This window comes from Arachis ipaensis, chromosome B3, assembly GCF_059453495.1.
Source record: "Arachis ipaensis isolate K30076 ecotype BB chromosome B3, ASM5945349v1, whole genome shotgun sequence".
Taxonomy (NCBI): Eukaryota; Viridiplantae; Streptophyta; class Magnoliopsida; order Fabales; family Fabaceae; genus Arachis; species Arachis ipaensis.
The window spans coordinates 14,154,130-14,181,863 of record NC_142438.1 but is presented as its reverse complement, the minus strand read 5'-3'; the positions used below and the strand labels follow the sequence as shown (position 1 = coordinate 14,181,863).

General features: G+C 33.5%; 3 protein-coding genes across 3 annotated transcripts; 1 reads left to right on the top strand and 2 right to left on the bottom strand.

Moving 5' to 3' along the window:
• Positions 1-259: 259 nt before the first annotated feature.
• On the bottom strand, positions 260-13,174 carry LOC107632556 (protein FAR1-RELATED SEQUENCE 5-like). Its single transcript, XM_088506704.1, has 3 exons — positions 12,609-13,174; positions 671-2,021; positions 260-550 (listed from the first exon to the last, which is right to left on the bottom strand). The coding sequence occupies exons 1-3, from the start codon at positions 13,172-13,174 to the stop codon at positions 260-262; spliced, it is 2,208 nt and encodes a 735-aa protein (XP_088362830.1).
• Positions 8,077-8,964, top strand: LOC107634195 (uncharacterized). Its single transcript, XM_021118231.2, has 4 exons — positions 8,077-8,265; positions 8,340-8,555; positions 8,656-8,748; positions 8,845-8,964. The coding sequence occupies exons 1-4, from the start codon at positions 8,077-8,079 to the stop codon at positions 8,962-8,964; spliced, it is 618 nt and encodes a 205-aa protein (XP_020973890.2).
• A 9,911-nt stretch (positions 13,175-23,085) lies between the features above and the next one.
• Positions 23,086-23,874, bottom strand: LOC107629716 (zinc finger protein ZAT9-like). The gene has a single exon (XM_088506703.1). It carries the CDS (start codon positions 23,872-23,874, stop codon positions 23,086-23,088), a length of 789 nt encoding a protein of 262 aa, XP_088362829.1.
• Between the last annotated feature and the right edge of the window lie 3,860 nt (positions 23,875-27,734).

Here is a 27,734-nt window from a genome sequence, read left to right as displayed (position 1 = left end):
ATGTAAATCCAGCTTTATTTCCAAAGCATTCTTGAAGCCTGTTTTTGGACATCAAAATTTAAAACCATTTTGTTAAATCTAATTTTTTAATTTCCAAATTTAAAATCCATGACTTTATTTTATGAGAATCCTACTTCAAATTCGGATTTATCAACCTCGAAAATAGAACAAATGATTACACAAACATAGGAAATACTTCAACAAACAACCTTAACTAGGATCAGAAAAATTAGAATCAAGGACAAACATATTCAAATTCTCAGTCCACCCATATACCATAACCATAATTAGATACCCAGTTCAACACAGCAAAATGAAACATGTTTATAGCAACCTTTTCTTTGTGTGGTATCACAGCAGCATCGTCTTCCAAGTCGTGCAGCTTAACAGACGCCTTTTTGAACCCTTCAACACACCTTCGCTTGGTGTGCCCAGTTCGCCTGCAAGTCGTGCATCTTTTTTTCTTACCCCTTACCCCCCGGATACTAGGAGCCCCTTTCGTCCGCATGACAGCTGGATCACGCACACCAACTTTAGGATTTGTGTTGGTCTAATCATAGCCATCCCCATGCATTCCCTCCATGTCAACACACATGCTACGAATTCCCCTCATCGCTACATTAAATAGCTCATGGTTCTGCACACCAACAAACAACAACCACTAAGTTACCGCATGTAAGGCACTATGCCGAAGCAAGAATCCCCAATCATTAGCTACGTCCTTCTTTTCTGAGTAGTCTTCAATGGCCTTAGCGTCCTTACGCCATCGTTTCAAAATTAACCGATGTGGAATAGTCTTCAAGTGCTCATGCTTCATCACAAAAAACATATGTCGACAAGGTATCCCCTCTCTAGCACGAAAGTTACATCTAAACTCCAACTTTTTCGTGTTCATGTCGATCAAAGTAACCACTGGCTGCCCGGGATTACCATACTCCTCCATTGTGTACATTACCGTCGTCGACACCCTCCGCTTACTAACAAAGTTTAGAGCTCCAACCGCATCTATCTCCTTTTTCACGGTGGTGAAAATGGTCCGCATATATACCATGGCAGCACATTTTTCGATTGGATTGAGGCACGTCGTCATAACAGGGACGTTATAAATGGAGTTGAACTGTGCAACCATCTCATTGTTCCGGTATTCACGAAGGACTAGCTCAAGGTTTTGCACAAGCTCCAGTATAGTGTGCTTCGAGGTAAGGAATTTCTTCACATGCGAATTTATACCCTCGCATCGTGATGTGGTACGAAACCCAACACAAAACTTGTCGTGACGGTATGCATTCAGCCACATCTTTCTTTTTTCGTACATCTGCTTTGCCCACAACTTATCATGTAACCCGTATTCATCCGCTGCTTCAGCCCATTCCGCTTCAAAGTCATCTATCGACATATCCGCATACAACCACCTCGAAAATAAGTCCCTGAACATCTGCTCGTTCCCATTAGTTGTAACATTCTTTTGTAGATGCCAAGCACATAGGCGATGGGTAGCGCTAAGAAAAACTTCCGTAACTACGGCAATGATGGCATCATTACCGCCTGTGACTACAACAGATGGAAATTTATTACACATCACCTCAAGGAGATTTTCTAGCATCCACTTGTACGAAGCAATCTTCTCGTCCAACACTAACCCAAACCCGAAGATCGTCGTCTGTTTGTGGTTGTTTGCACCCGAGAATATTACAAGCGGTCTCTTGTACTTGTTCTTTTTGTACGTCAAATCAAATGCGATGACATCACCAAAGTGTTGGTAATCAACTCTGCTCATTCCATCGGCCCAAAACAAGTTGGCCAACATACCCTCCTTAGTCAAGTTATACCTCGCCATTTCCATGGGGTCCACAGAAGCCTTTCCCTCCAAATAGACAATGGCAGAATTTGCGTCCCCATCTGCGATCCTTGCGCGCTTAGTCCGGTCAAGGTAATTATAAGCATCCTTCTTTGTGAAACCCAATAGTGAATACCCTCCGGCAATCCCTGCCATGTATCCAAGTATCTTTGATGTAGGTACACTACCGCAGAAGTGGAGAGTAGCGGCAGAGAAACAGCGGCTGTGGCCAAAATCGCCGCATATTGGACGGATAGCTGTAGAGATGACCGGCGGTCTGGTAAATGATGCAAAACGCTCCTGGATAGCGGCTGGGAAGTGAAGACCGCAGCGAAATTAGAATATATATCATCAACATTCCTCGTCTGACCCTATATTCTTGGTGCGCACCAAAGCAGAGCAGAGGCGCGAAACACACCCACCCCCTGTGCCACAATATACCCGGCGACTACTTCCATAAACGCCGCTAGGTGAGTTTTAATTCCCCTTTTTATATCACAACCAATAATCTCTTCCCCCCAACTGTGCAGAAACCCGCGAGTTTATTTTAGCAGCGCGCCAACCAAGAGCAAGAACAGAGCCGTGAACTTCAGCGGAAGAACCCACCCAGGTGAGGATCTTATCATAATTCAATGTGTCCATTCCCCTCTGTCATCTTATACCCTTTAATTGAGTCCCCCAATTTTGCAGAAACCCCCAAAATTTTCGAGCTATTGCCTGTCATCCACAATTCCTGAAACCATACTCTCTCAGCCATTGTGTGCAAAATCCTTGACCTTTGCTCCACCTTGCGCTTCCGTGTTGGTCGTCGAGCCGCACAGCTGCCATCAGTGCTTCTCTCACTGGGGTTGAAGTTGAGCATCTCCTCCTTCACTGGTTCGTTCATCTATATTGACCTCTTTTTCGTGTTTTCATTCTTGGTTCAGACTTTTGAACAATAATTTGTCTATATATTCTATGTGTTGGGGTTAATTGCTGCTGTTTAGAGTTAGGGATTTGATTCATGTGACTTGATCCACTATGAGCAAGCTCAGCTGCCTAATCATTTATCTGTTGTTGTCATTACTTTAACTATTTGAACAATAGAGAGTTGATTATCTAGATAGATAATTCAGTATGATTAATTAGTGTATTACTCTGTGTATGATTTGCAAGAATTGAGTATGATGAGTTAGCATATTACTTTGTCTATGATCAACAAGAATTGAGTATGATTAATTATCATATTACTCTATGTATGATTAATTAGCTATGTTAAAAGATTAATCTAATTAGAGTATACATACAACTGCACATCTGTGTATGATCAGCCTGAATGAATTGATCTGTTAATATTACTATGGTTGTCTACCCCTAATAACTTACTTTTTACTATGGACTTAGTATAGACCTTGCTTGTTTAATTTAATTTATCATTTATTTAATTGACCTCAATTTCTTTGCCTTCACGAAAGTTTCCTCTTTCTTTTTTATTTTTGGTTAATACAGTTTACCGTTTCATTGCAAATGAAGCCAAAATTTCAATTGAACTCAGTTATATGCTTCATTATTGTTACTATAATTATCACTGTTATAGCATCTTCCTTCCATGGCTCAAATTCTCATAATGGTATCCCAATAATCAGCTGTCAGGCCCATTATCTCTATTCTATTATGCTTGTTCCCTGCAAAAAATTAGGATTTTCAGTTAGATTTGTTGGTCAAAGTATTAACTAAGTTGTTAGTGTGTTCCTCACAAATACTGAATTTCTATTTGTGGAGTTTTATAGCAAAATTTTTTAAGTCATGGAATACAAAAAAAAAAAAAAATAGGGCTAATATATTCGATGGAGGGTTGGTGGATTGCCAAATAAAATTAGCAATGTTTATGTTTACCAAAGAATTACTTATTTTTGTTTTCTCAAATGTGATAATGTGATTCTTCTGCAGTTTGATTTTTTTTTTTGTATTTTTAAATTTAGTACTTAGTAATAATTGGTTACTTAGTTTTGATTATTTGATTATAACGTTTAATTAATTGGTGTTAGTTTTTTTATGAACTGTGATATTACTTCTGCAGTTTGATCTCAGTTCAAGTGAGAACATTTAAATTCCTTTTGAACCTTGAGATGTGTTTTCCAAATCTACTACTACTAGTGCATTTCGACAAAGATGCATTTGATATAGTTTTACCTGGATTGGATTCTAGCCGCAACTAATTTTATTCTGTTGCATTAACAAAGTGGTTTTTTTCCAAACCTTACAATAAAAATCTATTTGAAACACTTATAAATCAGTACTATGATAAAACCTTTCTTTTTATTCCTGTGTTTCTTAAAACTGCCTTCGTTTTTTACCTTCAACTTGGCTGATTTTTTACTAGCATGAAAAGTGATCTAATATTGACTTTTTTGGTATTTATTGTGCTCTGTCTATTTATTTTATATGTAATACTAAATGTAATCTTATAACAACTATTTCAAGGTGTTTTTCCCTTATGCACACACTAAATTTTCAACATCGTGTACATGATTTTTTTGGGTGATGCTATATGATATGAATATTTTCTGCATGAGAAGTGTTGAACATTAGTGGTCTGTGATGTAAAAATATATTATTAAGAAGCTGGCTGATATCATTAGAAGAGGTGAAATTAAACTTTGTGAAGCTGAATTTGTTATTTTATTAATTATGTATTGGTACATAGGATTTTGCTGCATATTGGTTAAAATAGCTTAGGACAAATTTAGAGTAATGCACTTGTGCCATGCTTATACAGTGCTACTCTGTTAACTCTAAGCATATAATAACAGATGGAAAAGGGCCAAAGGGCTAAGGTGATAGTGTCCCAATTCTTATATATAACAAGCTGCTTTATCAGTGTCTTTTTCCTTCTTTTCAATTGGCGAATAGAAGATACTGTTAGAGTAATTAACATCTGTGTCACGACACATATTTAAAATTCTCATCTACATGATGCATGGGCTTCACACACAGCTTGTGTCTTTCTTTCCTCTCATCATTTACCATTTTTTAATTCTTGTACTATTGTTTTCAAGTTAAATATAAAATGGGGCTTTTCTTAAATAAGTAGTTAATTAAGAACCCATCTTTAAAAACTCTTTGTTAGCTAGTAAAGAAAATTCTATTATTTTTTGTTAATTAAACAAATATTATAACTTTATGCCAATAATTTAAGGTTACGATTTAGATCTTATAATAAGTTAATTTTCCGTGACCAATTTTAATCAATAATTTTCATTGCTTTATGATTAAGATCAATGATCAATCAAGTACTAGATCACATGTAGTTTTAGTTAATATATAATTCTATAGGCATAACCAAACCAATTGCTTAGCTTTTCAACAAGTAAAGAACAAAAATCCTATTCTTTCTGTCTCTCGCATTAACAGTTAATATCAAGAGCATATCATAAACTAATATGTTTCCTTTTTCATGATAAATCCATTTTGACCTCCACTTTTGACTTTCAAATTCCAAACACTACTCCAGCATATAACCTTTATATATTACATTAGTCTTGAATTTCTTTTTCCACTATACATGATGCCAGTTGACAATTTGTTATGCTTATACTAATTCAAAAAATTCAGTGCTATTTTCTTTTTTCATGACTGTTTAGTTATACTTTTTTTTCATTATTTTTTAGATCTAACTTTCATTCCTATTTTCTTTTTTCATTTTTTAAGGAAGCTTTTATTTTCTTTTCACTTTTTGGACTTGGAACCAACAAATCTTTCACCCAGTAATTTTTTAGAAAGCACATAATTTTGCAATGAGTAAGCCTCCTCCCCAATATCTTTCGTGTGCTACATGTTATCTGGGATGCAAGTAATTTTTATTTCTGTTTCCGTTTTGAGTTATTCCGTCGCTCCCTACATGGTTTTGCTTGTAATATATTGTCGAGTTTATTACGTATGGTACTCTCCCATCTCATAATTGTGATAAAATGTTATTGGTTCTCTTGACACACACCCCATTTTTTTCCTTATTTTTTATAAGTTCTATATATTTTTTTACTATTTTGTTATTTGTTTCCGCTATTTCATTTATTTAGACATTGATAAGAGCTGGATTACAAAGCCATGAGGGAGTGTAGAATATAGGGATGGTCTAAATAGATTCCTTGACTTTGCATTTGCCAATGCATCATCTGATAGGATGATACATTGTCCATGCCCTTTGTGTGGGTTTCGATGTTACCAAACTAGAGAAGACGCCTACGATCATCTTCTGATGAAACCCTTTCCCCCCTAACTATACCTTTTGGTTACACCACAGTGAGAGGATCGTAGACGAGAGATCCAGCGATAGGGAAGAACTAGAACCCATTGTAAATAGGGATACTATATTAATTGGTACAATAAGAAGACATTTTTGATATATTCAATACAAGAATAATATCCCTTTTTTATAGTAATAGAGGTCACTATAATTTATATTTATCTGGAAATTATATCTTAAAAAAGATGTGACAACTAATTTTTGGTTCAGATATAGAAAACCCCTATATTATCATTCCTATGTTTATATATACATCAACACTCCCCGATACTTGTACTTAAGGCGGTGTGCAGGTGTGAATTAATAAGGACATGCCTTTGTTACACATGGCTATTTTTATTATTATCTTTTTAATATTAATATTATTATTATTATTATTATTATTATTATTATTATTATTATTATTATTATTATTATTATTATTATTATTATTATTATTATAAAAGAGTGGGAACCCAATTTTCCACACTAACAGATTGCTAAAGCCAAATTTGAGATGAAATAAGGAACGGCGCCTAAATCCTTATTTTCCCTTGCAAGACTCCATTTGAACCTACCTCCAGCGGTGTCTCACATAGTCTCCGCCGTCGAAGCCCCCTCCTGACGAAGGCCTGAAACCTATTGCTTCTCTCGTCTATCGCAATTCTTCCACTTCAAAGGACTGTAGTCCCGCCTTCTCTTCTCAGGTAAGGGTTCGTCCTCTAATTATTTCTTGTGTATTTATTTTGACTGAAGCATGAGTTTATCTGGACCTGGCAACATGCATGGCTATATAATTTGCTCATAGATGACCCAGGGGTATAGTTCATGAACCTGCATTATCATAGGAGCATGTTGCTATAAATTTTTCTGTTTTTGGAAACCTCGTAATTCTGCCGATTACATAGAAATAAAATTAACAGGGATTAAAAAACAAGTATTGGATCTCATGAGCTGCTTGAGATTATGAATCAGAGATAACAACTATGGATCATGACTATTCGTATTCCTTTTTGTGTGCTTGTTGGTGTCAAGAGTTTAAGATGGCCCGGAAAGGTCGATTCATGAAAAAATCAAAGTTTGGACCAGGATTTCAGCAACCTCAAACGGGAGCGACTGCGACTTCAGACCCCCACCATGATGGCTCTCAAATTCACCCGAACAGTGGTGATAGTGTCCCTGCAAGTGGTGATAGTGTCCCCGCTACTTCACGCCCTTTCCGTCCCCCGCGAAGTGAACCAAGGCCTGCTCCATATATGAGCACAAACAGTGTCCAGAACTCGCTGCCAGGCCATTAAACTTGGACGCTAATGCAAATGAGGAAACTCTTGTTGATGAAGAAGTTGACGACCTCCATGATGCTTCTGGAGCTCAGAGTCGTAGAGGACACAAGACTACAGAGTTTTGGACGGTTAAGACCATCGGTATTGTATTTAATTATTTTTTCTTTCATCAACATGACTTAGGCTCCACCCATTATTAACTTACAATATACTCTAATTCGGTCATTCCAAAATGCTTTCCAATTTAACACAGTCAATGACATTTGACCTTCTCCATTGATGGCAGCATATTTTTTTTATCTCTTGTTTTATATATTTTAATTACCTAAAATATATTATGTGGCCTATCAAAATATTTTAAAAGAATTCTGAATTATTACCCTAATTTAATTTTTGCCTCCCACATTTAAAATTAATTTTAAATTTGTCATTGTACTTAGTTTTTTACAATAAAAGTCAAACAGTTTTTGTTAAATTTGTTTCAAGTGCTGCAATTCTATACCAATTTAAACATGTTTTATGCTGGTCTGATCCATCATGCTTCCTTTGCTAGGCATACAACAAGGTATTATGTTGATATTAGTATGCTATATATTAAATTTCTCACATGCTGTGTACAACGTAAATGTTATATTTGGCTTATAGATTCTGACGGCACAATCAAGCCGGCGAAACTAAGCGTGAGGGAGGCTATGGAACGGCCTAACGGTAGGAAGATCGTGCTCAGGTTCAACAACGCAAAGCAAGCAATTGGGGACGAAGCTGGACTGTTGAGTGGCGTGCTTGGTCTGCTGGGATCTGATTATGAAAAATTTCCCATTTGTAGAAAAAGTTGGCGTCAGATTACCACAAAAGACAAGGTTTATAACGAATGTGTCAAGGTAAAAGTTTATATCCCGGGTAACCTAACTCTGCTTATTTTTACAATTATTGATTACATTTATTATCTGTGTAGCAAATTTTCCACTTTGATGAAGACAGCGAAGGAATTATCAAGAAAAATATTTTGAAAAGTATGGGGAAGTCTTGGAAGGAAACAAGGCTGAGGTTGTATGACCGTTTTTATGAGCCAACATTCACAATTGAACAAAATCTTGAGAATTGCCCGCCGGAAATTGATCGAGAGCATTGGAGATGGTTCCTTGACTATCGCGCCGAACCTAAGACGAAGGTAATATATTGTATCATTGTTACACAAGTATACCAATTATGTTGCATTGAGTCCTTTTCTATCAGATTCTAATCACCCTTTATCTCGGATGGACCAATAGGAGAAGTGCAAGAAAAACGCGGTCAATCGATCAAAACAACAATATACCCACACTGGCGGCTCGAAAAGCTTCGCACGGCGGATGGAAGAAGATGTACTTTACTTGTTTTATTTAGTTATTGAACTATCTCTGTGATTTAATTTTCATTGATTTTGTGAAAAATTTTAATGCAAAAACTTGTTGTTACAGTCGGAAGAACAAGGAAGGATAGTCGGTAAAGGAGAGCTGTGGATCAAAGTGCACAAGAAAAAGGATGGCTCATATATCAATGATGAAGCAAGAGCAATTGGTGTAAGTACTACTTGTTAACTATAGTTTACCAACTCTAACTAAGCTTCCAAAAATATCTTCGAAGCAAAAATATTTGTGTGTGATTTATTAACTAGTGTACTTATAGTATATTTATAATTAAGGTGATCTTATTAAATTTCAATATTGAAAGCCGATGTGTTTGACTGGGTGTGCGAGGAGTTTGGTGAATGACACGGGAGTCTACCACCATATATGAGTCTACCACCATATATGGATCAGGTTAAGTGCATAAAGGATAAGGATGGAGAGGTATTGGCTCAAGAGGAGAAGACTAATGAAAGGTAGAAGAGCTACTTCTACGAGTTATTTAATGAGGGACAGAAGACTCTTCCGAGCCTTGGTCGATTATGCACAAGGAAAGAAGATCAAAACTTTGACTACTATCGAAGGATTCGAGACTTCGAGGTAAAAGAGGCTCTAAAGCAGATGAAAAATGGCAGGGCAGTAGGACCTGATAATATTCCGATTGAGGTTTGGAAGGGTCTTGGAGAAAAAGGCATCAACTGATTAACCATGCTTTTTAATGAGATTTTAAGGTCAAAGAAGATGCTTGATGAGTGGAGAAAGAGCACCTTGGTACCTATCTACAAGAATAAGGGGGATATACAAAGTTGTGGAAACTATAGAGGGATTAAGCTTATGAGTCATACTATGAAGTTATGGGAAAGGGTGATAGAACGGAGGTTGAGAAAAGAGACACAAGTAACAGAGAACCAATTTGGATTTATGCCAGGGAGATCTACCACTGAAGCGATATACCTATTAAGAAGGATGATGGAGAGATATCATAGTAATAAAAGGGATCTACATATGGTGTTTATTGATTTGGAAAAAGCGTATGATAGGGTACCAAGGGAGGTCTTATGGAAGGTCTTAGAAAAGAAGAGAGTAAGGATCACATATATTCGGGCAATTAAAGACATGTATGATGGGGCCACAACTAGTGTGAAGACTCAAGGTGGTATGACAGAGGAATTCCCTATTGGTATAGGATTACACCAGGGATCATCCTTAAGTCCATACATTTTCACATTAGTCTTGGAAGTACTCACAGAGCACATCCAAGAGCCTGTGCCATGGTGCATGTTTTTTGCCGATGATATCGTCCTTATGGGAGAGTCAAGGGAAGACCTAAATAAGAAGTTGGAGTTATGGAGAGAAGCTCTAGAAGTGTATGGTCTGCGGATAAGCCGTAGCAAGACGGAATATATGGAATATAAGTTCAGTCTGAGAAGGGAAAACCCCAAGATAGAGGTGAAGATTGGAGAAAACATCCTACGAAAAGTTAAAAATTTTAAGTATCTTGGGTGCATCATACAGGATAATGGAGAGATTGAACAGGATGTAAATCATAGGATCCAAGCAGGTTGGTCAAAATGGCGGAGTGCATTTGGTTTTATATGCGACAAAAAAGTGCCTTTAAAACTTAAAGGTAAATTCTATCGCACCGCTATAAGACCGGCTATGCTGTATGGTACGGAGTGTTGGGCGGCTAAAGGGGAGCACGAACATAAGCTGAGTGTGGCAGAGATGAAGATGTTGAGATGGATGAGTGGTCATACGCGATTGGATAAAATAAGGAATGAAGATATAAGGGAGAGAGTTGGAGTAGCACCCATTGTGGAAAAGAGGGTTGAATCGCGTCTCAGATAGTTTGGACATGTGAGAAGAAGACCGATAGAACATCCAGTCAGGAGGGTGGATGAGATGGAAGATGGACAAAGGGCGAAAGACAGAGGAAGACCTAAGAAGACTATCCATGAGGTGGTCAAACGAGATCTACATGTAAACAGTCTCTCTGTAGACATGATACATGACAGAGTACAATGGCGTCGTTTGATTCATGTAGCCGACCCCACTTAGTGGGACAAGGCTTTGTTGTTGTTGTATAATTGACTATATTATTTTAATCTACTAGAATTTTTATTACTATAGTCACTTTCTATTTTTCTACATAGAACCTACGGAAACTATTGGTGCTTTTCTGATCCACTATTATTAGCTTTACTTTGCATATTGGATATAATAGAGATTCCCATGCGGCTGCTTACTCCTCTTCTTGGGGACTAAGAAAAATAAAATCAAACTATTATATAGTAGTATAGTATAAGGGAAAAGAAAAGTGTGAAAAGGGTGCTGTGGAAAAGAAAACAAGCTTCAATTTTCTCTCTTGTTGATTGATAAAGGTTAACACAAGTTAGTTTAGGAGAATTCCCTTAAATTTTTTGGGTTTTGGTTCATAGTGCATATCTTTATGAATTCTATGGTATGCTGAACTAAACTATCACATCTTTATGTTGTGAGTTTATATGTAATATGATCATCGATGCTAATCTTCAAAACATTTCATTTACTGTCAGAAATCATTTTTAATTTCTCGATTGTTTGTTATTTTTGTTTTCATTCGCCTTTGGATTTTTTATTGACTGAGAGTTATGTGTAACCCTAAATTTTTTTGCTGCTATTTTTGTGTGTTTTTTTATCGTGATGTAAGTGATAAGTTAGTTGAGGAGATTGCTAATTTGTGTATGTAGGAAAGAATTGAGGAGATTGAGCAACAGGATGAGTCTTCTAGAATGTTGTCTCAAAATGATTCCATTGCTCAGGTTTTTGGAAAAGAAAAATCGGGTAGAGTACGTGGTGTAGGTTTTGGACCGACTCCTAGCCAACTCTTCGGTCCGAATTCACATGCGTCTGGCAACGAAGGCCAACTAGAGGAGACCTAGAGGAAGCTGCTTGAACTGCAGGCAGAGCTGGAAGGCGAGAAGTTGAAGAGGAAGGCGATGGAGGATGAGGCATCATCAGATAAGAAAAAGATGAAGGTGATGGAGAGTGCCCTGATTTATCTGTTTCAACGGCATGGTGAGGAGTTTCCCCCAGAAATCGCTGCAGGGATGAGTTTCGTGAAATGATAGAGTGAAAATAGAATATTAGGATTGGAGTTATTTTGCATTGAAGCAAACATTTTATTGAATTAGACTGAGCAACTCTACAAAATAGATTTATTTACTTCGTATTTTGATGGATATATAACTTTGTTTTGCTTATATTTTAATTTTGTTTTTGCTACAAGTTTAGCTTCTATTTTTGTTGAAAATACTCACTCTTAAAATAATAATAAATATAAAAAGAATTAAAAAAATAATTCAATAATACTTTAAATAAATTGGGCAGGTTTTTTTGAAAGACCGAAATTTTTTTTTTCCCTAAATTGGCGGCGGTTTTAAACCGCCTTTGTTTGGGTTCAGAGATTATAGAAACTTTTAGATCTGGCGGTGGTTGCAAACCGCCGGTAACATTGGGTGAAACTAATGTCCTATTTGGCGGCGGTTTAAAACCGCCGCTAAACTTGTGAAAACTTGGACATATCGTGCTAACTTGCGGCGGTTTGAAAACCGCCGGTAAATATGAAGTAAACCATGTCAGACTCATTTGGCGGCGGTTTTCTATTGTGTGCCGCAAAATTTTGATTTAGCGGCGGTTATACCAGCGGTTTATGAAAACCGCCGCCAAACGCAATCCCGGCGCCCATATCCATGGCGGTCTTATGAACCGCCGGCATTTGATTTTGCGGCGGTTTAAAACCGCTGCTAATCAAGAAAAAAATCGCCACCAATTCCCGCCTCCCTTGTAGTGGTAGCCCATAACTTTGCATACCATCTAGCTGATCGTTTGCCGCACCTGAAACCCGACGGAACTTAGGAATCAAGTGTACCATACACCTAGCTACTAACTCATGGTTGTGCTCGAGGATGACTTTTCGGACCTTCCAGTTCAAACTTTCTTTGTCAATATATATCGACAACTTAGCATGACAGTTCGTTCGTGTCTCGGACTTATGACATCTTTTTCTATCTAATCTATTATAGTGCTTTTCATCCCTTAACTCAGCTCTGTTGTAAAAGAATCTCTTCCTAATTACATTTCCATCATCATCTTTCCCATAGTCTCCCTTGCGTACACCGAACCCATGGCACTTCCCAAACCTCATATAGAATTCATAAGTACACTCCTCCGTTCTAAAAACCTTGTTCTCTATTTCAGCTGCAGTAAGACTAAATATATCTCCATAATCTGACAAGTCATCCTGCCCACTTGGATCCAATTGCTCAACATCAAATTCATCAGCATCTGAACTGACTACGTCGCCAACACAATTGCTTTCATCCTCCGTGCAGAATTTCTCGCTATGACCAGTGTATTCCATCTGAAAAAAAAATAATCAACAAATAACTCGTCATCTAATTTCCTCACGCTCCCTAATATATTCAAATTCCGATCCGTATGAAAAGAATATTGGTGCTACTTAATACTTCTATGACACACATTACAAATCTCTCTGGCACTACTAGGCACATTCACACTAACAGGTATCACTTTACAAATACAACCACTCCTAAAATTGCATCCACCAGATACTTCATCGCAGATACCAAATTAAATAACAATTAGTCAAAATTCACATAACACTACCATGACTAAATAAAACAAGTTGTCTAATAGATTTTGTAAGTTAAATTCCCAGGGCCTAATATCACCAATTTTAGTTTATCACAAGTTGCAAATCATCTACTGAATACTAACATAAACTGTCATGGTGATGTTTCCTTTAGAACAACTTTTTTATCTGATTTTCACTCTTATATATATTCTTTTCATTCAACGTCAACAACATTTCAATTTTATTCTTATTTTTTTAGTTCATGATAATAAAGGTAAGCTTATCATGTTAAATTACATTGAACTAAATGAAATCCAACTATGAAATAATAAATAATAAATAATACAAACAAATAATTTTATACTATTTTATTCATTCTAATATTTCATAAAAAAAATTATTTTTCAACTAAATTACAAAAAAGATAGACAACATGTTTCAGCTAAATTATAAAATAGATAACCAGTTACACCCTTATGAATTTTCAACAATACTTTATATCTGCATTACTTCACAAGCAGTCATATAGCTCCAAAATCAGAGGCATAAATAGCAACTAAGAATTCGTTCAAACACTCATACCTTTAACACCGTCGATTTTACACCGATGGCACGCAAAATTCCCGTAAATCTAACGCGTTAACCAGCCCAGCACGTTGCTCACCTATACCACGCCCACCAATCTTAGTCGATTCAACAACCATCAAAGAAAGGGCAACTCCACTGCACTTGAAATAGTTACCTCTTCTCAAATAACCCTACTTCAAGGGGTCCGACACTCAGGATAACCCTTATGGAAAAAATTCCCAATTGAATTTCTTTCTCCAATTCACTTTTTCTTTATATTTCTTTTGTCTTCTCCTGTAAGATTATATTCCAAGTTCTGTAAATCACATAGCCCACCAAAACTTAGCCTATTAACATTTTAAGAAACATTCAACATGTACAAAAAAAACCCAATAACAGGAGGCTCATTTAGAACTAATACTAATTGGCAACGTCTCTAGTATGGATACACACAAACATCCATACGTATAGATTATGAGGTGGATGAAGCAGACAATAACGCGTGGCTTCGTTATTCTGTGCTACATGGAAATCCACAATGACAAAAGCTTGGCAGTGCAGGTTGATGCAGACAGGGAGCAGGTATTGTCGCTACTGATCATACTTAACTGCTAACCACGTTGAGCTTATGAAATGTATTTGTTCTAATTTTTTTGTAAATTGGGCTTATAGGACCAACTGCTTTTATTGCAATTTTCGGGTGAGAGATGTGGGCTTTTATGTTTTCTCTTTGTTGTAACGTGCTGGTAGGAGAATGAGTTTAGTGGTGTTCAAAAACCTAGTATACATATCCGTGTACGACCATCAATACTATTCAAAAAGCTTCTTAAGTTACACCAAAAAATAAAAGTTTCTTAGGTTTCTTACTCTAACAAACCCCCACCACAAAAAAAAAAAAAACGGTAATTAAATAACATGTACTTTAATCTATGTGATTAAAAAATTATATAACAATCATTGTTATCTTTATGTGTGTTAGTAACGATAATATAAAACATATATTTATTATTAATATAGTCAAATTATTACTAAATAAAATTTATTACGTTAACAATAAATATATTACAATGATTAAAGTTACATAACATAAAACATGTATTTATTATTAATATAGTTAAATTATTAATAAATAAAATTTATTACGTTAGCTATAAATATATTACGATGATTAAACTTACATAATATAAAAAATTTAAAATTTCTCCAAAAGTATTTAGTAAAAAATTTAACATTCGTCATGTTTCCATAACAAATAAAGTAAATTAAATATATTATAATGATACATACATCTCATTATTATTTTTACTATTATAATAATATTATTAGTAACATCAAATTTTTTTATTAATATCCTAAATTTTAATTATTTTTTATATTTTTTACTAATCATATAATATACGCTAAATAAAAAATTACATATTTTTGTAACGCGTTAATTATTTTTTTTAGAACAATAAAATAACTGTCATCGATTTATAAATAAAAAATATTATTACAATGTAAATTAGTGAAACATTTTAGTTTTTATGGTGGAGGAGATGGTAACTTTTTAGTTCTTACAATGCTGTGTCATTTTTTTTTTTTATTTTGTAATGGCTTATGTCTTTCTTTATTTTTGGCCAATAGTTCATATGAGAGTTTTTTTTTCGGAGATGATATGAAGACATATTTAAAGCCTTGGCTAAGCCACTTTGACAGACCACCTGTGACATCCTTCACGGATATATGTTCGAAGTCTTCATACAATATGGTTTTTTCTTTCGTCTAATTGGTACGCAGCATAAAAAATAACAACCCTAAATAAGCCCAAATAACTTCAGCTCATTTACCAAAAGTCATAATCACCAAACTCACATTAACCAAACATTAATTTTAACATAAACCTCTGACAACACGTAATCTCTCCTGTCTGAGTCACTGTGCTGATAGGTTTTCGAAATTCGGGTCCTCATGTAGAGCAGGACTGCAGGAGCATTTGTTCCACACGTCATTCCCTTCTCCATACACGTCAAAATCCATAGGTATGAATGTTTGTGTGTATCCATACCAGAGAATTTGCCAATTTAGAAAGGAAGGCTCACAATTCACACACGTCTTTCTTGTCAATGTCACGCCCGCTTAATAGACATCAATTCAATTAGTTGTGTTTGTTGGTTATTCTTGTTGGCAAATTCTCTGGTATGGATACACACAAACATCCATACCTATGGATTTTGACGTGTATGGAGAAGGGAATGACGTGTGGAACAAATGCTCCTGCAGTCCTGCTCTACATGAGGACCCGAATTTCGAAAACCTATCAGCACAGTGACTCAGACAGGAGAGATTACGTGTTGTCAGAGGTTTATGTTAAAATTAATGTTTGGTTAATGTGAGTTTGGTGATTATGACTTTTGGTAAATGAGCTGAAGTTATTTGGGCTTATTTAGGGTTGCTATTTTTTATGCTGCGTACCAATTAGACAAAAGAAAAAACCATATTGTATGAAGACTTTGAACATATATCCGTGAAGGATGTCACAGGTGGTCTGTCAAAGTGGCTTAGCCAAGGCTTTAAATATGTCTTCATATCATCTCCGAAAAAAAAACTCTCATATGAACTATTGGCCAAAAATAAAGAAAGACATAAGCCATTACAAAATAAAAAAAGAAAAGAAAATGACACAGAATTGTAAGAACTAAAAAGTTACCATCTCCTCCACCAGAATAACTAAAATGTTTCACTAATTTACATTGTGATAATATTTTTTATTTATAAATGTGATAATATTTTTTATTTATAAATCGATGACAGTTATTTTATTGTTCTAAAAAAAATAATTAACGCGTTACAAAAATATGTAATTTTTTATTTAGCGTATATTATATGATTAGTAAAAAATATAAAAAATAATTAAAATTTAGGATATTAATAAAAAAAATTTGATGTTACTAATAATATTATTATAATAGTAAAAATAATAATGAGATGTATGTATCATTATAATATATTTAATTTACTTTATTTGTTATGGAAACATGACGAATGTTAAATTTTTTATTAAATACTTTTGGAGAAATTTTAAATTTTTTATATTATGTAAGTTTAATCATCGTAATATATTTATAGCTAACGTAATAAATTTTATTTATTAATAATTTAACTATATTAATAATAAATACATGTTTTATGTTATGTAACTTTAATCATTGTAATATATTTATTGTTAACGTAATAAATTTTATTTTGTAATAATTTGACTATATTAATAATAAATATATGTTTTATATTATCGTTACTAACACACATAAAGATAACAATGATTGTTATATAATTTTTTAATCAAATAGATTAAAGTACATGTTATTTAATTACTGTTTTTTTTTTTTTTGTGGTGGGGGTTTGTTAGAGTAAGAAACCTAAGAAACTTTTATTTTTTGGTGTAACTTAAGAAGCTTTTTGAATAGTATTGATGGTCATACACGGATATGTATACTAGGTTTTTGAACACCACTAAACTCATTCTCCTACCAGCACGTTACAACAAAGAGAAAACATAAAAACCCACATCTCTCACCCGAAAATTGCAATAAAAGCAGTTGGTCCTATAAGCCCAATTTACAAAAAAATTAGAACAAACACATTTCATAAGCTCAACGTGGTTAGCAGTTAAGTATGATCAGTAGCGACAATACCTGCTCCCTGTCTACGTCAACCTGCACTGCCAAGCTTTTGTCATTGTGGATTTCCATGTAGCACAGAATAACGAAGCCACGCGTTACTGTCTGCTTCATCCACCTCATAATCTATACGTATGGATGTTTGTGTGTATCCATACCAGAGACGTTGCCATACTAATTATGCTTACTTAGCCTAATTACATAAGCTAATAATGTTTCCATATCACATAGAGAGAGTTCCAGTTCCTGAACTGAGAGGACGCTATTCCTGCAGCAAGTCACATCTGCTCCCTCACTCACACACTTGTCGCACGTTGCACCTGTCTACGCTATTTTTACACATGTAGAAGCCACATCAGTTTCTACATGAGAGACTTCGCCTTATATCGGGGTACTCAATCAAATACTCTATAGCCTTGATCAAAAGCAAAACCCAATTTGTCCATATTCTTTTTCATTACAAACATTTTCAATTTTGATTTTGCATGATTTAAACTAGTTTTTAAATGAAAAATCAATTTTTATTTCCAAAACGATTTTATTACTTTTGAAACCGGTTAATAACTATTTTTTTAATGTAAAATCAATTAAGTTTGCTAATCTAAACCAAATTTACATTTAATTGAAATCAAGATGACAAAAGAAAATTGACCAAAATGAAATATCACAGAAATTTCTCATAATAAATCTGACCCGCAAAATATATATGTTATGGAGACCCGTTTTTTTTAAATTTTCATCTTTTTTCTAGACTTCTATTCATTCTCAACCTATATTTTGTCTCTCTTTCATTTTGTTACACATAACTGTGATATTGATCGTCCGCCAAGAATAATGTTATGTTATTATATTACAAAATATTTTATGTTATTTTTTTTATAATGAATATGTTATTAATTATATTGTATTTTGTTAGATTATATTAAATTATATTGGATTATGTTGGATTGATTTATTTTATTATTGTTATGTTATTTTTTAAAAAAAATTCAAAGAATATCCATGAATAATACTCACAAATATCCACATTTCTTGAGGAATAATTAAATAGAGACTCGCAACAGAAATGAGATGGGACGAAAGATATTTTTTAAATGAGTAATGCTATGTGTATACTAAAATTAGTTATTAAAGTCAGTCATCAGTATAAAATATATGTTAAAATATAAATATACATTGAAAATAAATTAAACCATACATGTATTCATACACAAATATATTGGTGGCTGATTTTAATAGCTGATTTTGGTATATAAATAACATTTTTGTTTTTAAATAGGGGTGAGAGATGGAGAAGAAAATACCCGTTCTCATAGATACTCATTCCCATCCTTATTAATGTACAATTTTAATCTCATATTTTTAATTTGATCAACAAGTCATTTTAAAGAGATAACTTATTGTTCTTTATTGACAATGTGCTTGTTTGGACGCCATTATATCGATAAAAAAGATATTTTTTAATGAAAAAGGTCTTTTTTTTTAATGTGTTTGGCAAATTTTTAATAGTAAAAATAAAAGTACTAAAAAATATATTTTTTGTGAGAAGTTACAATTTACATCTTTTTTTGAAAGATCTATTTTCTTAAAAAAAAATATTTTTTACATAATAAATAAACAAAAAAATATTTTTATCATATTTTATCCAAACATAATTAATAGATAAAAATATATTTTTATATGAAATATCTAAACATAAAATCACTTTTATTTTTGTAAAAGATCTTTTAAAAATATACCATTTAAATTTTTTTTTCAAAAATAGTACCTAAACAAACCTAATATACTCTCTCTCTCTAAAATCGATCCCTAAATGTGTTTTTTCTTCTTATTTTAAGTTTGTTTAGCTAAAATAATAAAAACAATTTTGTCTCCATAACTTAATAATTCTAACACTCCTTTAAATGTTACACTATATGTGACATTAATGAATAAATATTTAGTTTAATTCATATCTAACTACATTATTATATTTACAAATTAAATTCAACTAATTTATTTTTACTAATTTCGTCCTCATTTAAAAAAAAGAAATAATTCTTTAAGATATTCTTTTAAATTTCATTATTTTGACCTAAAATCCATATAAAAACTTTTATTCTCTTTTCAATCTTATTTTAATTGATCATAATTATTCATATAACATTAAGTTGGATTTGGTGTACAATATAAAATTTTTATTTTTATTCTTTTTTTTTTTTTAAACTTTTTATGCAAAAGTTTACAAGAATAAAATTACAAACTAAACTGCCTTAGTATTTTTCTTACATTTTTCCATGATTGGTTTTTTACGGTATATTTGTTCCCTTTGGGTTAACGAGTTTTCACTTTTGACCCACTCTTTGTCTTTGATAATCAAAATGCAATGCACATTTAGCGAGGCCAATTTTTTAACTATACTATATGCATACGAAAAAGAAAAGGTTATTAAATTATTTAATTTATAAATATAAATTAAATAACATATGAATTTATATATAAATATATAATGATTGTGGTTTTATATACACATTTTTTTATTTTTTTGTTGAAAAATGAATATTCTCGTTCTCGTTATAATAATATTCTATTCTCATTTTTATCACATTCATACAAAAAAAAATATAATAGGAAAAACCTATGCATGATTGCAACATTTTTAAAATAGTAATGATATTATGAAAACAATTTTAATGCGAAGTAATTTTATATGCGCATCTAATTATGTATTATTATATCAGCAAAAATAATTATCTTTTATATTGATCACATAAATGAACATCTAAAAGAACGGATGTGATTACACGACTTTATAAATGTTTTACACCGTTAGTGTATTATTTTTCTTTTTGTTGTTTTTGATATTTCGTTGTTTTTGTTCAGGGAAAAAGCCCAAACAAAGAGACTAAAGAATCTAGTTAGAAAAACAAAAAGAACAATATTGGGCTTGGGCTTCCCTATTTATTGAACCAGAAAATAGTTTAACCCATTTAATTTAATCCCATGATAAAAAGAAAACCCATTTAATTGGGCTTGGTCCTTGGGCTTCCCTATTTGTGGTCCCTACTGTTTTCATTATCAATGAAGACGGAACAACTGCTTGCTTAGTTGCTGCTTCTTCTTTGCTTCTTTATTTTTTCCAATTTTATTTATTTTTTCACAGTTACGCTTGCCGCATGGATTTCCCGTAGGTAATAATGATTTGATTTCAATATTTTGGTTATTTCCTTTTTTAAGATCTCATTTATTCTTTTGGTTCGCCTTTGTAGTTGCATGTGTTAATCAACCGCTATCTCCATCGCTTGTTGCTTCTGCACTTTCATGTTCTTGCGCTGTAAGTATCGTCATTATTCTAATGCATCTAGTTTTTGCAACAATTAATTTTTCTCTTCTGACTCTGTGGATCAAGAATTTGTTCTTGTGAATGTTGCTTCATCTTTGTTCTGATTTATCCAATATGTACAATATAGGGTTTGCACATAATTTGATATGGAGCAAGTTTCACTCTTTCATTTCATGAAGAAGTTGATTCACGGTTATTCTTATCTTCAAGTAAGTTCATTATTTCTATTTTGATTGAGGTAATAAATGGTTTATCCAGGTACAGGTTGCTGGTTGTTCTGTACCAAGTTCTTTGTGCTTAACAATTTTCTTGATTCAATATGTTTGATATATCAAGTATAAGTATGTGTTATTAAGCCAATTGATTATTGAAGATGTTCATGCTCCATTTTGCTCTATGGTCCATTTTTGGCCATGTTGCATACTTGATTTTGGAAGATACTTGGCTGTTTGGAATGAAGGGGGATCGTTTTCTGATTTCTTCTGCTACGAACGTAAGATAAGCACATGGAGTTAAATGTTTTAATTGGAACTGTTTTTTAGTTATTCTGTATTTTGTTTGGATTTTTGCTACTTGGATTAAATTTTGGTACTTTAGCGTGAAAGGGCAATAGAGGCATTTATTCCTGATATTTGTTGATTATAGTTTTAGGAGGCAATGGCTCATCTAGTTGGAAGTCTTACACTTCATTATTCATATCCTGAGACAACTTATGATTTAAAAGATCACAAATTGGGGGATCTATGTTTCATATGTATATGCTTGTGAATGTGTCTTAAGTGTTTTAGTGAGAGAATTTGAATGATTTTCTCGGTGCTTAAAATCTACATCCACTTATGCTCTTGAAATATTTTTGTTATCCATAAGATTTTGAAGCAAACAAGGGTCTAGTTAAAAGAAAGTATATCTATATTCATAATTTTGGGTACTATGTCTAAGAACTCTTGTAGTGCATCTTTAATGCCATACACTTGAGTTTTGGTTGTATCCATATACATTATAAAAGTTTCCTATATGACACCATTCAACTTTCTCTGTCACTTAGGCTTCGCATTTCCTCATTTTGGTTATTTGTCTTGTGTACAGTTTTGTTGTCTTTTTCTTTTTCTAATTTACATGGGCCGTATAGAGGTTACCATGCATTCACAGCCTTCACAATTCTCGGAGATAAAACAATAGTAGCATATCTAAACTTTAGTGATAGATTGGACTTCTCTTTTTCCCCCCTCTCAGCCTCAAAATCAGTGGTTTTCAGGTGTTTAAATTAGATGTTGCTTTTTGGTAGCAGTATCTTCAATTGCAAACAACCTACCAGAACTAAAATGCTATCAAATTTTTAAAAGGTGCTTAATTCATCAAGGTTGTCTTTCTTTTTGTAGAATCCTTGAAACTAGTTGTAGTTATCAGATTATCAACATTGGCATTTTTTCTTTTATGGTTCAACATATAATGTTTTCTTCTAAGATTTTAAGAAATTTGAACATGTTTTTTTAATCAAAACCCCCTGCCTATGATAATTAAAAAAGAAATTTGTTTGTTGTTCTTATTGTGTGAGTTACATATGATGTATATTTTACAAATTTTTCATATAACACAACAGTCCTATAGGCTAAGTCAAAGCTTGGGGAGTAACATACGTGCATTGTGCTGGTATAAGTCATAGAATAATATGAAAAATTCCATTTTCCCTTTTCCTGTGCTATTCGTGTACCCTAGTGAAGCCAAAGATTCTAGGGTTTCTACAGTTTCAGCAACTATGCAAAGATCCATAGTGGGAGCCAACAAAGTTTGAACTAAATCTCAAGTATCCAAACATGAGAAAACATACATATTTTGGTCCATGTGAAATTATGACAAATAGCAGGCCAAACAGCAAGAGCTAACAGACAAGGAAGATAGAAACCGCTAGCAACTACAGCACTTAATTGGATATCAAAATAAAGTTCTCTCTTTATAAAGCATAGAAACCACTAGCAACTACAACACTTAATCTCAAATTATTACAATGATCTAAAGCATATAAATTCTTAACATTGAGAACTAAACACATAGTGTAGAATAATGTACAGAATCACAAACTAACTTTGTAATTTCTTTTTCTCGTTTGCTTAGTCATGAAGGTTAGATAATTATTTTCTATTGGCCACGGTTGGAAAATTGATTTGGCCAACATCTTCATCATCTCTAAAAGCTGGAAAATTAAGGTCTAGCGACTTGTCCACAAATTTATTGTGAGCATTAGCAACCTTAGGGTTGTTTAAGTGTACCTTTTTGTGCCCGCCGAGTGCTTGTTTAGATTTGAACATCTTGGAGCACCATGGGCATTCGACCGGTTTGTTATCTAAACACCTGAACTTAACTTGAGGGGGAGTCTGAACAAGTAAGGCATCTTTATCATCTTCATTATCTTTTGTAAACATTTGGTTGGCTCCCTCCATCTCTTGCGTCTTGATCTCTTTGCTTGCTGGCCAATTATCTTTGGAAAGCAATATCAAGGACCTAGCTGCTTCTTTTGCACGAGGGGTTTCAGATTTTGAACTCTCCTGTTTTGGCCCAGATCTTTTCTCAACTGCTTTAATAAATTGTCGGCGACATTTGGATCTTTTGCGGGTTGGGTTTTTAGGGTATGGCAGAAATCTATTTTCTTTGTTTACTTTTGAAAAAAAGGCTGAGAAGCTGTATTTCGGAGATTGAAGATTTTGTGCTGGTTTCATTTCGGGATGGAAATTCATTGAGGAAGGAACTTGAATTGCATGGTTGGTTAACTTGATAAAGTTGTCAAGTGCTTGATTCTCTGGGTCAGGCTTGGGAGGTATTGGCAATTTGACCAAGTGAGATCTCATGTGGCCCCCTATGGCTTTTCCGGTGGAGAAACACTTATTGCAGATTTTGCAGGTTATGTTGTTATTTTTCTCCATGTTCACTAAAATTCCAGAAACTCGAATACTTCCTCACCGAGTGCTTGTGGGATGAGTGCATGCCGAATTGAGGAACTTAAAAAGGAGTAGGTGGCAAGTGTTCCAATTGCAAAAGGAATAAAATCACAAAAGACAATAATGATGTTAGATATGTTAGCGGTCAATCTCCTCCTCATCTATAACAATCGCAAGCATACAAAGTCTTCTCTCACCGGATGGATTCAACTACATGGATTAAACGACGACGTACTATTACTTTGGTCTCACTGGCGGTTTGGTTTATTTCCTATATTTCAAGCATTTATATTGTTCCTATAAATTAGGTTTATATGAGGAAATTAATAATTATTTAAGATTCGGATTTTCGTTTGCATTTTATATTTGTTGGCATTTGGCAAGTTAAGAAAGAAATAGTAGCATATATGAACAGGTGGTTTGGGGAAAATATTTGGGCTGCCCATATATCTATTTCTGTTATATACTTCTCCACTCCTTCATCCCTGCTTAAGTTTTGCTTGAATTCTATTATCCATTATTTGACCATGTACTCAATTTTATGTTAGTCGAGTTGCAGGCATAATATACTCTATGCATCAGCTTACTAGATAGGATTTTTTCATTCAAAATGGAAGAAAAACAGTATTTGGATAAAGTTCAGTCCTACATTGCTTGGAATATTGTTGAGATAGATAGCCTTTATAATGTTTCGGCAATGGACATTGGGCAATTCTTCTCCCATGAGCTAGTTTTCAGGTTGGAGTCACATCCATCTATTATCGTAAGATGTTTTAAAAGCCTATATTGTGATGATACAGTTGATGGCATTTGTCTAGTATTGCAATTGCAGAAGTCATAGGCATGAGGGAGGTGTATTTTGTCCAACTAAATTTGTTTAGGAATGTATATTAATGGCACAGCCTTTATAATAAATTGGACTATTCTTCTTAGAAAATAATTTTGATCACTGGTCATTGTAGTTTGTGTAAAGTAGTTTTACTCTTATATCCAATTACTTAATGTTAGGTATGCAAAAATAACCATTTTTTTCATTGGCTGCGTGAATAAACATTCAAAAGAATAGATATAATTAGACAATTGTATAAAACGTTTCATACTGCCAGCGCATCAAAATTAAACTCTTATTCTTAGGTGAGAAAACATTTTGTGCAGAGTTAGGCCTATTTAGAAAGATAGTAAAACACAAATTTGTCATGTTATTTTTTTATTTGTGGGTAAAGTATATATTTTGTCTCTGAAATTTGTCAAGTCTTAAAAATACTCCTAAAATATATTTTGTTTTAGAAGTTTTCGATTTTCATCAAATATATTTCTGACAACTAAATTTTCAGAGAGTTTAATACTAATCTAATAATAATGCGTGACAATTATGTCTAGTTTGTTTGTGAAATTGTTGTTGAATTAGTCATAATTTTTTTGAAAAGTTAGCTGCCAAAGGTATATTTGATGCAAATAAAAAAATTTTAAAGTTAAAATTAAAATAAAATAAAATTTAAGGATATTTTTAAAATTTTTGACAAACTTTAGAAACAAAAAATATACATTATCCTTTTTATTTTCAAATTTCATTGGATAATATTAAAATTATTTGAATTTAACAAAATAAAGGACATAATACAAAAAAAAAAAAAAAATCAAGAATAGCTTTATTATGTAAAAATACAAGGAGAAAGTATTAAAGTATTGTTTTGATAAATTTAAAATAAAACTTTCAGTGATTTGGTTGAAATCTTTATCGCTGACAAAGTGTGGGCAAAACAAATTGCCCTTGGTCATAATATGTAGTTCTTAAAGAAAAACTTTATTTTCAGTTTACCAATTGAAAATTAATTATGTATTTCCAACTTCTTTTTAGCTTATTTTTTATTTAATTTCGGTTAGGCTCCTTGTGTCGTTTAATTTCTAATAGCTTTGTTGAAATTTACCTTTTTATTTTGGTGTCTAGTTGAAAGTTTACCTTTCTATTAGCTAGAATGGGACCCCAAAATTTCATGTATATATGCTATTTCGAATGATTGAATTCAAAATATAATTCTGAAGTAATTTTTTGGTAACAAGAGATCAAAGAAAAGCAAAAAACATAGCTAGAATAAAATTAAGATATATCTTGTTAAAGAAGATTCCCAAACTCTCTCCAACACCACAGGAGCTCAATTTGAGGGTTCATGTTTATATTAGCACATCTCACTATGGCATCAACAACATTGTTGGCAATCTGCTGAATATGATCCATATTAGTCTTTCATCTCCACTTCAAGATCTCATAGGTTTTGCTAACGATATCCTTGTCCAAGTAATAAGCTCCTATGTTTTGATCACTAATCAAATTAAAGGTTTCAAAGTTATCAGTTTCACAAGAAATCTCTCTATGACCACCTTCCCACAATAATAGTAATTCCTGCCAGATTGTAAATAATTCACATCTGCGCACACTCGCATAAGGTAGAGCTCCCATGCAACCTCTCAACTATAAACTATATGAATTTCTAATAACACAGCCAAATCCCGTCTTACTCTTATCATCAAAGACACTTGCATCATAGTTTACCTTGACTGAATCTTGTGGAAGAGTTGTCCAAGTAAAGCCGATGGAGTGAGTAGCATGAAGATTGAAGAACCTTTTTTTAAAAAATATTCTGCAGCTCATTGTTTTAAAACATAGATAAGTCCCACCACTTTATCAATAGACCAAACTTCATTGGAATTGAACACATCATTATTCTTATCCCTCCAAATCCACCAAAAGCAAGCAAAAAATAGGAATATATTGGTACTCTTACATTTATTAATCTAATAAATCATGCCCAAGTGTTGCAAATTCAACTTCTTCCAAATATTTCTGGCCTTTCATCGGTCCTTTAAAGCAATGCAGAATGATTTTTGGCACCTCGGACAAAAATTGGAAGTTGCAAGGTTTCTCTTAAATCTAAATTCAGCAGTTGAAATTGCATCATGAAGACAAAGCTAAATTAGGAATTTGATTTTTTCCGGTAACAACCATATCCATAATCAATTTCCATGCTCATCCCAACCGAACTTGTACTTACTTAACCACGTGTAACCACTGTCGGAAGAATACAACTTTGAAGTTGAAAAAGACCAACTCCAACCCACTATGTCGCTAGCATCCTAGCTCGGATTAAAGGCGTCAAGGCGTTGCTTGAAGTTATCAGATAGCAGGATAGCAACATCAGTCAAATTCCAAGTACCATCTCTTCAGAGGTCGCTAATATATAACATTGTATCCGATACGTGCACATAATTCAGTTGTCAAACTAAAAAGACTGTTGAAGTGAGCCAATATTCCATGAATAATCCCCCCTAAGAGCTTTGGATGCTTTATAAATACTCTTCCAAGTGTGAGAATCCTTCATCATATTAGACAAGAAGAATTGTTTCAAATTCTTATTGATTTAGCTATCAAAAGTTGCATCCAAAAGGACAATGTAAAAATTGCCAAATTAGCTTGCCTAAAAGAGTTAAGTTAGCACAAGCTGGATCTCTAACCCCCCAAACTCCAAATTTTTTGGGAGTTACCACAGTTTTCAAATGGGTAAGCTCATGTCCCTTCCATTCACTTGGCCCTTCTAAAGAAAATGACGCGTCAAGGAGAAAATCTTGTTCATTGCCTAGCTGAGAAAATAGGAGACTTGCATTTGGTAGATTGGAAGAGATAAAACAATAGAATTAATTAGACAAAGTCTACCGACTCAGTTTAAGAGTTTGTCCTTCCAATTTGTTAGTCTGAGAGTGAGAAATGAATAGAAGATATCCTAGTAAAGATTTCTTTCCTTCTAGAATTCACATTTTTTGAGCAAATGGCTTTGGATTTGTCAAAATTA

What these genes read in the sequence shown, in the direction of transcription:
- LOC107629716 (XM_088506703.1), bottom strand. Translation starts at nt 23,874, where the DNA reads ATGGAGAAAAATAACAACATAACCTGCAAAATCTGCAATAAGTGTTTC.
- LOC107634195 (XM_021118231.2), top strand. Translation starts at nt 8,077, where the DNA reads ATGGAACGGCCTAACGGTAGGAAGATCGTGCTCAGGTTCAACAACGCA. An exon ending in GCGCCGAACCTAAGACGAAG is followed by an intron (nt 8,556 to 8,655) that starts GTAATATATTGT and finishes ATGGACCAATAG; the next exon opens with GAGAAGTGCAAGAAAAACGC. An exon ending in CACGGCGGATGGAAGAAGAT is followed by an intron (nt 8,749 to 8,844) that starts GTACTTTACTTG and finishes TTGTTGTTACAG; the next exon opens with TCGGAAGAACAAGGAAGGAT.
- LOC107632556 (XM_088506704.1), bottom strand. Translation starts at nt 13,174, where the DNA reads ATGGAATACACTGGTCATAGCGAGAAATTCTGCACGGAGGATGAAAGC. An exon ending in GATGGTATGCAAAGTTATGG is followed by an intron (nt 2,022 to 12,608) that starts GCTACCACTACA and finishes CTTCTGCGGTAG; the next exon opens with TGTACCTACATCAAAGATAC. An exon ending in GGCATAGTGCCTTACATGCG is followed by an intron (nt 551 to 670) that starts GTAACTTAGTGG and finishes GGCTATGATTAG; the next exon opens with ACCAACACAAATCCTAAAGT.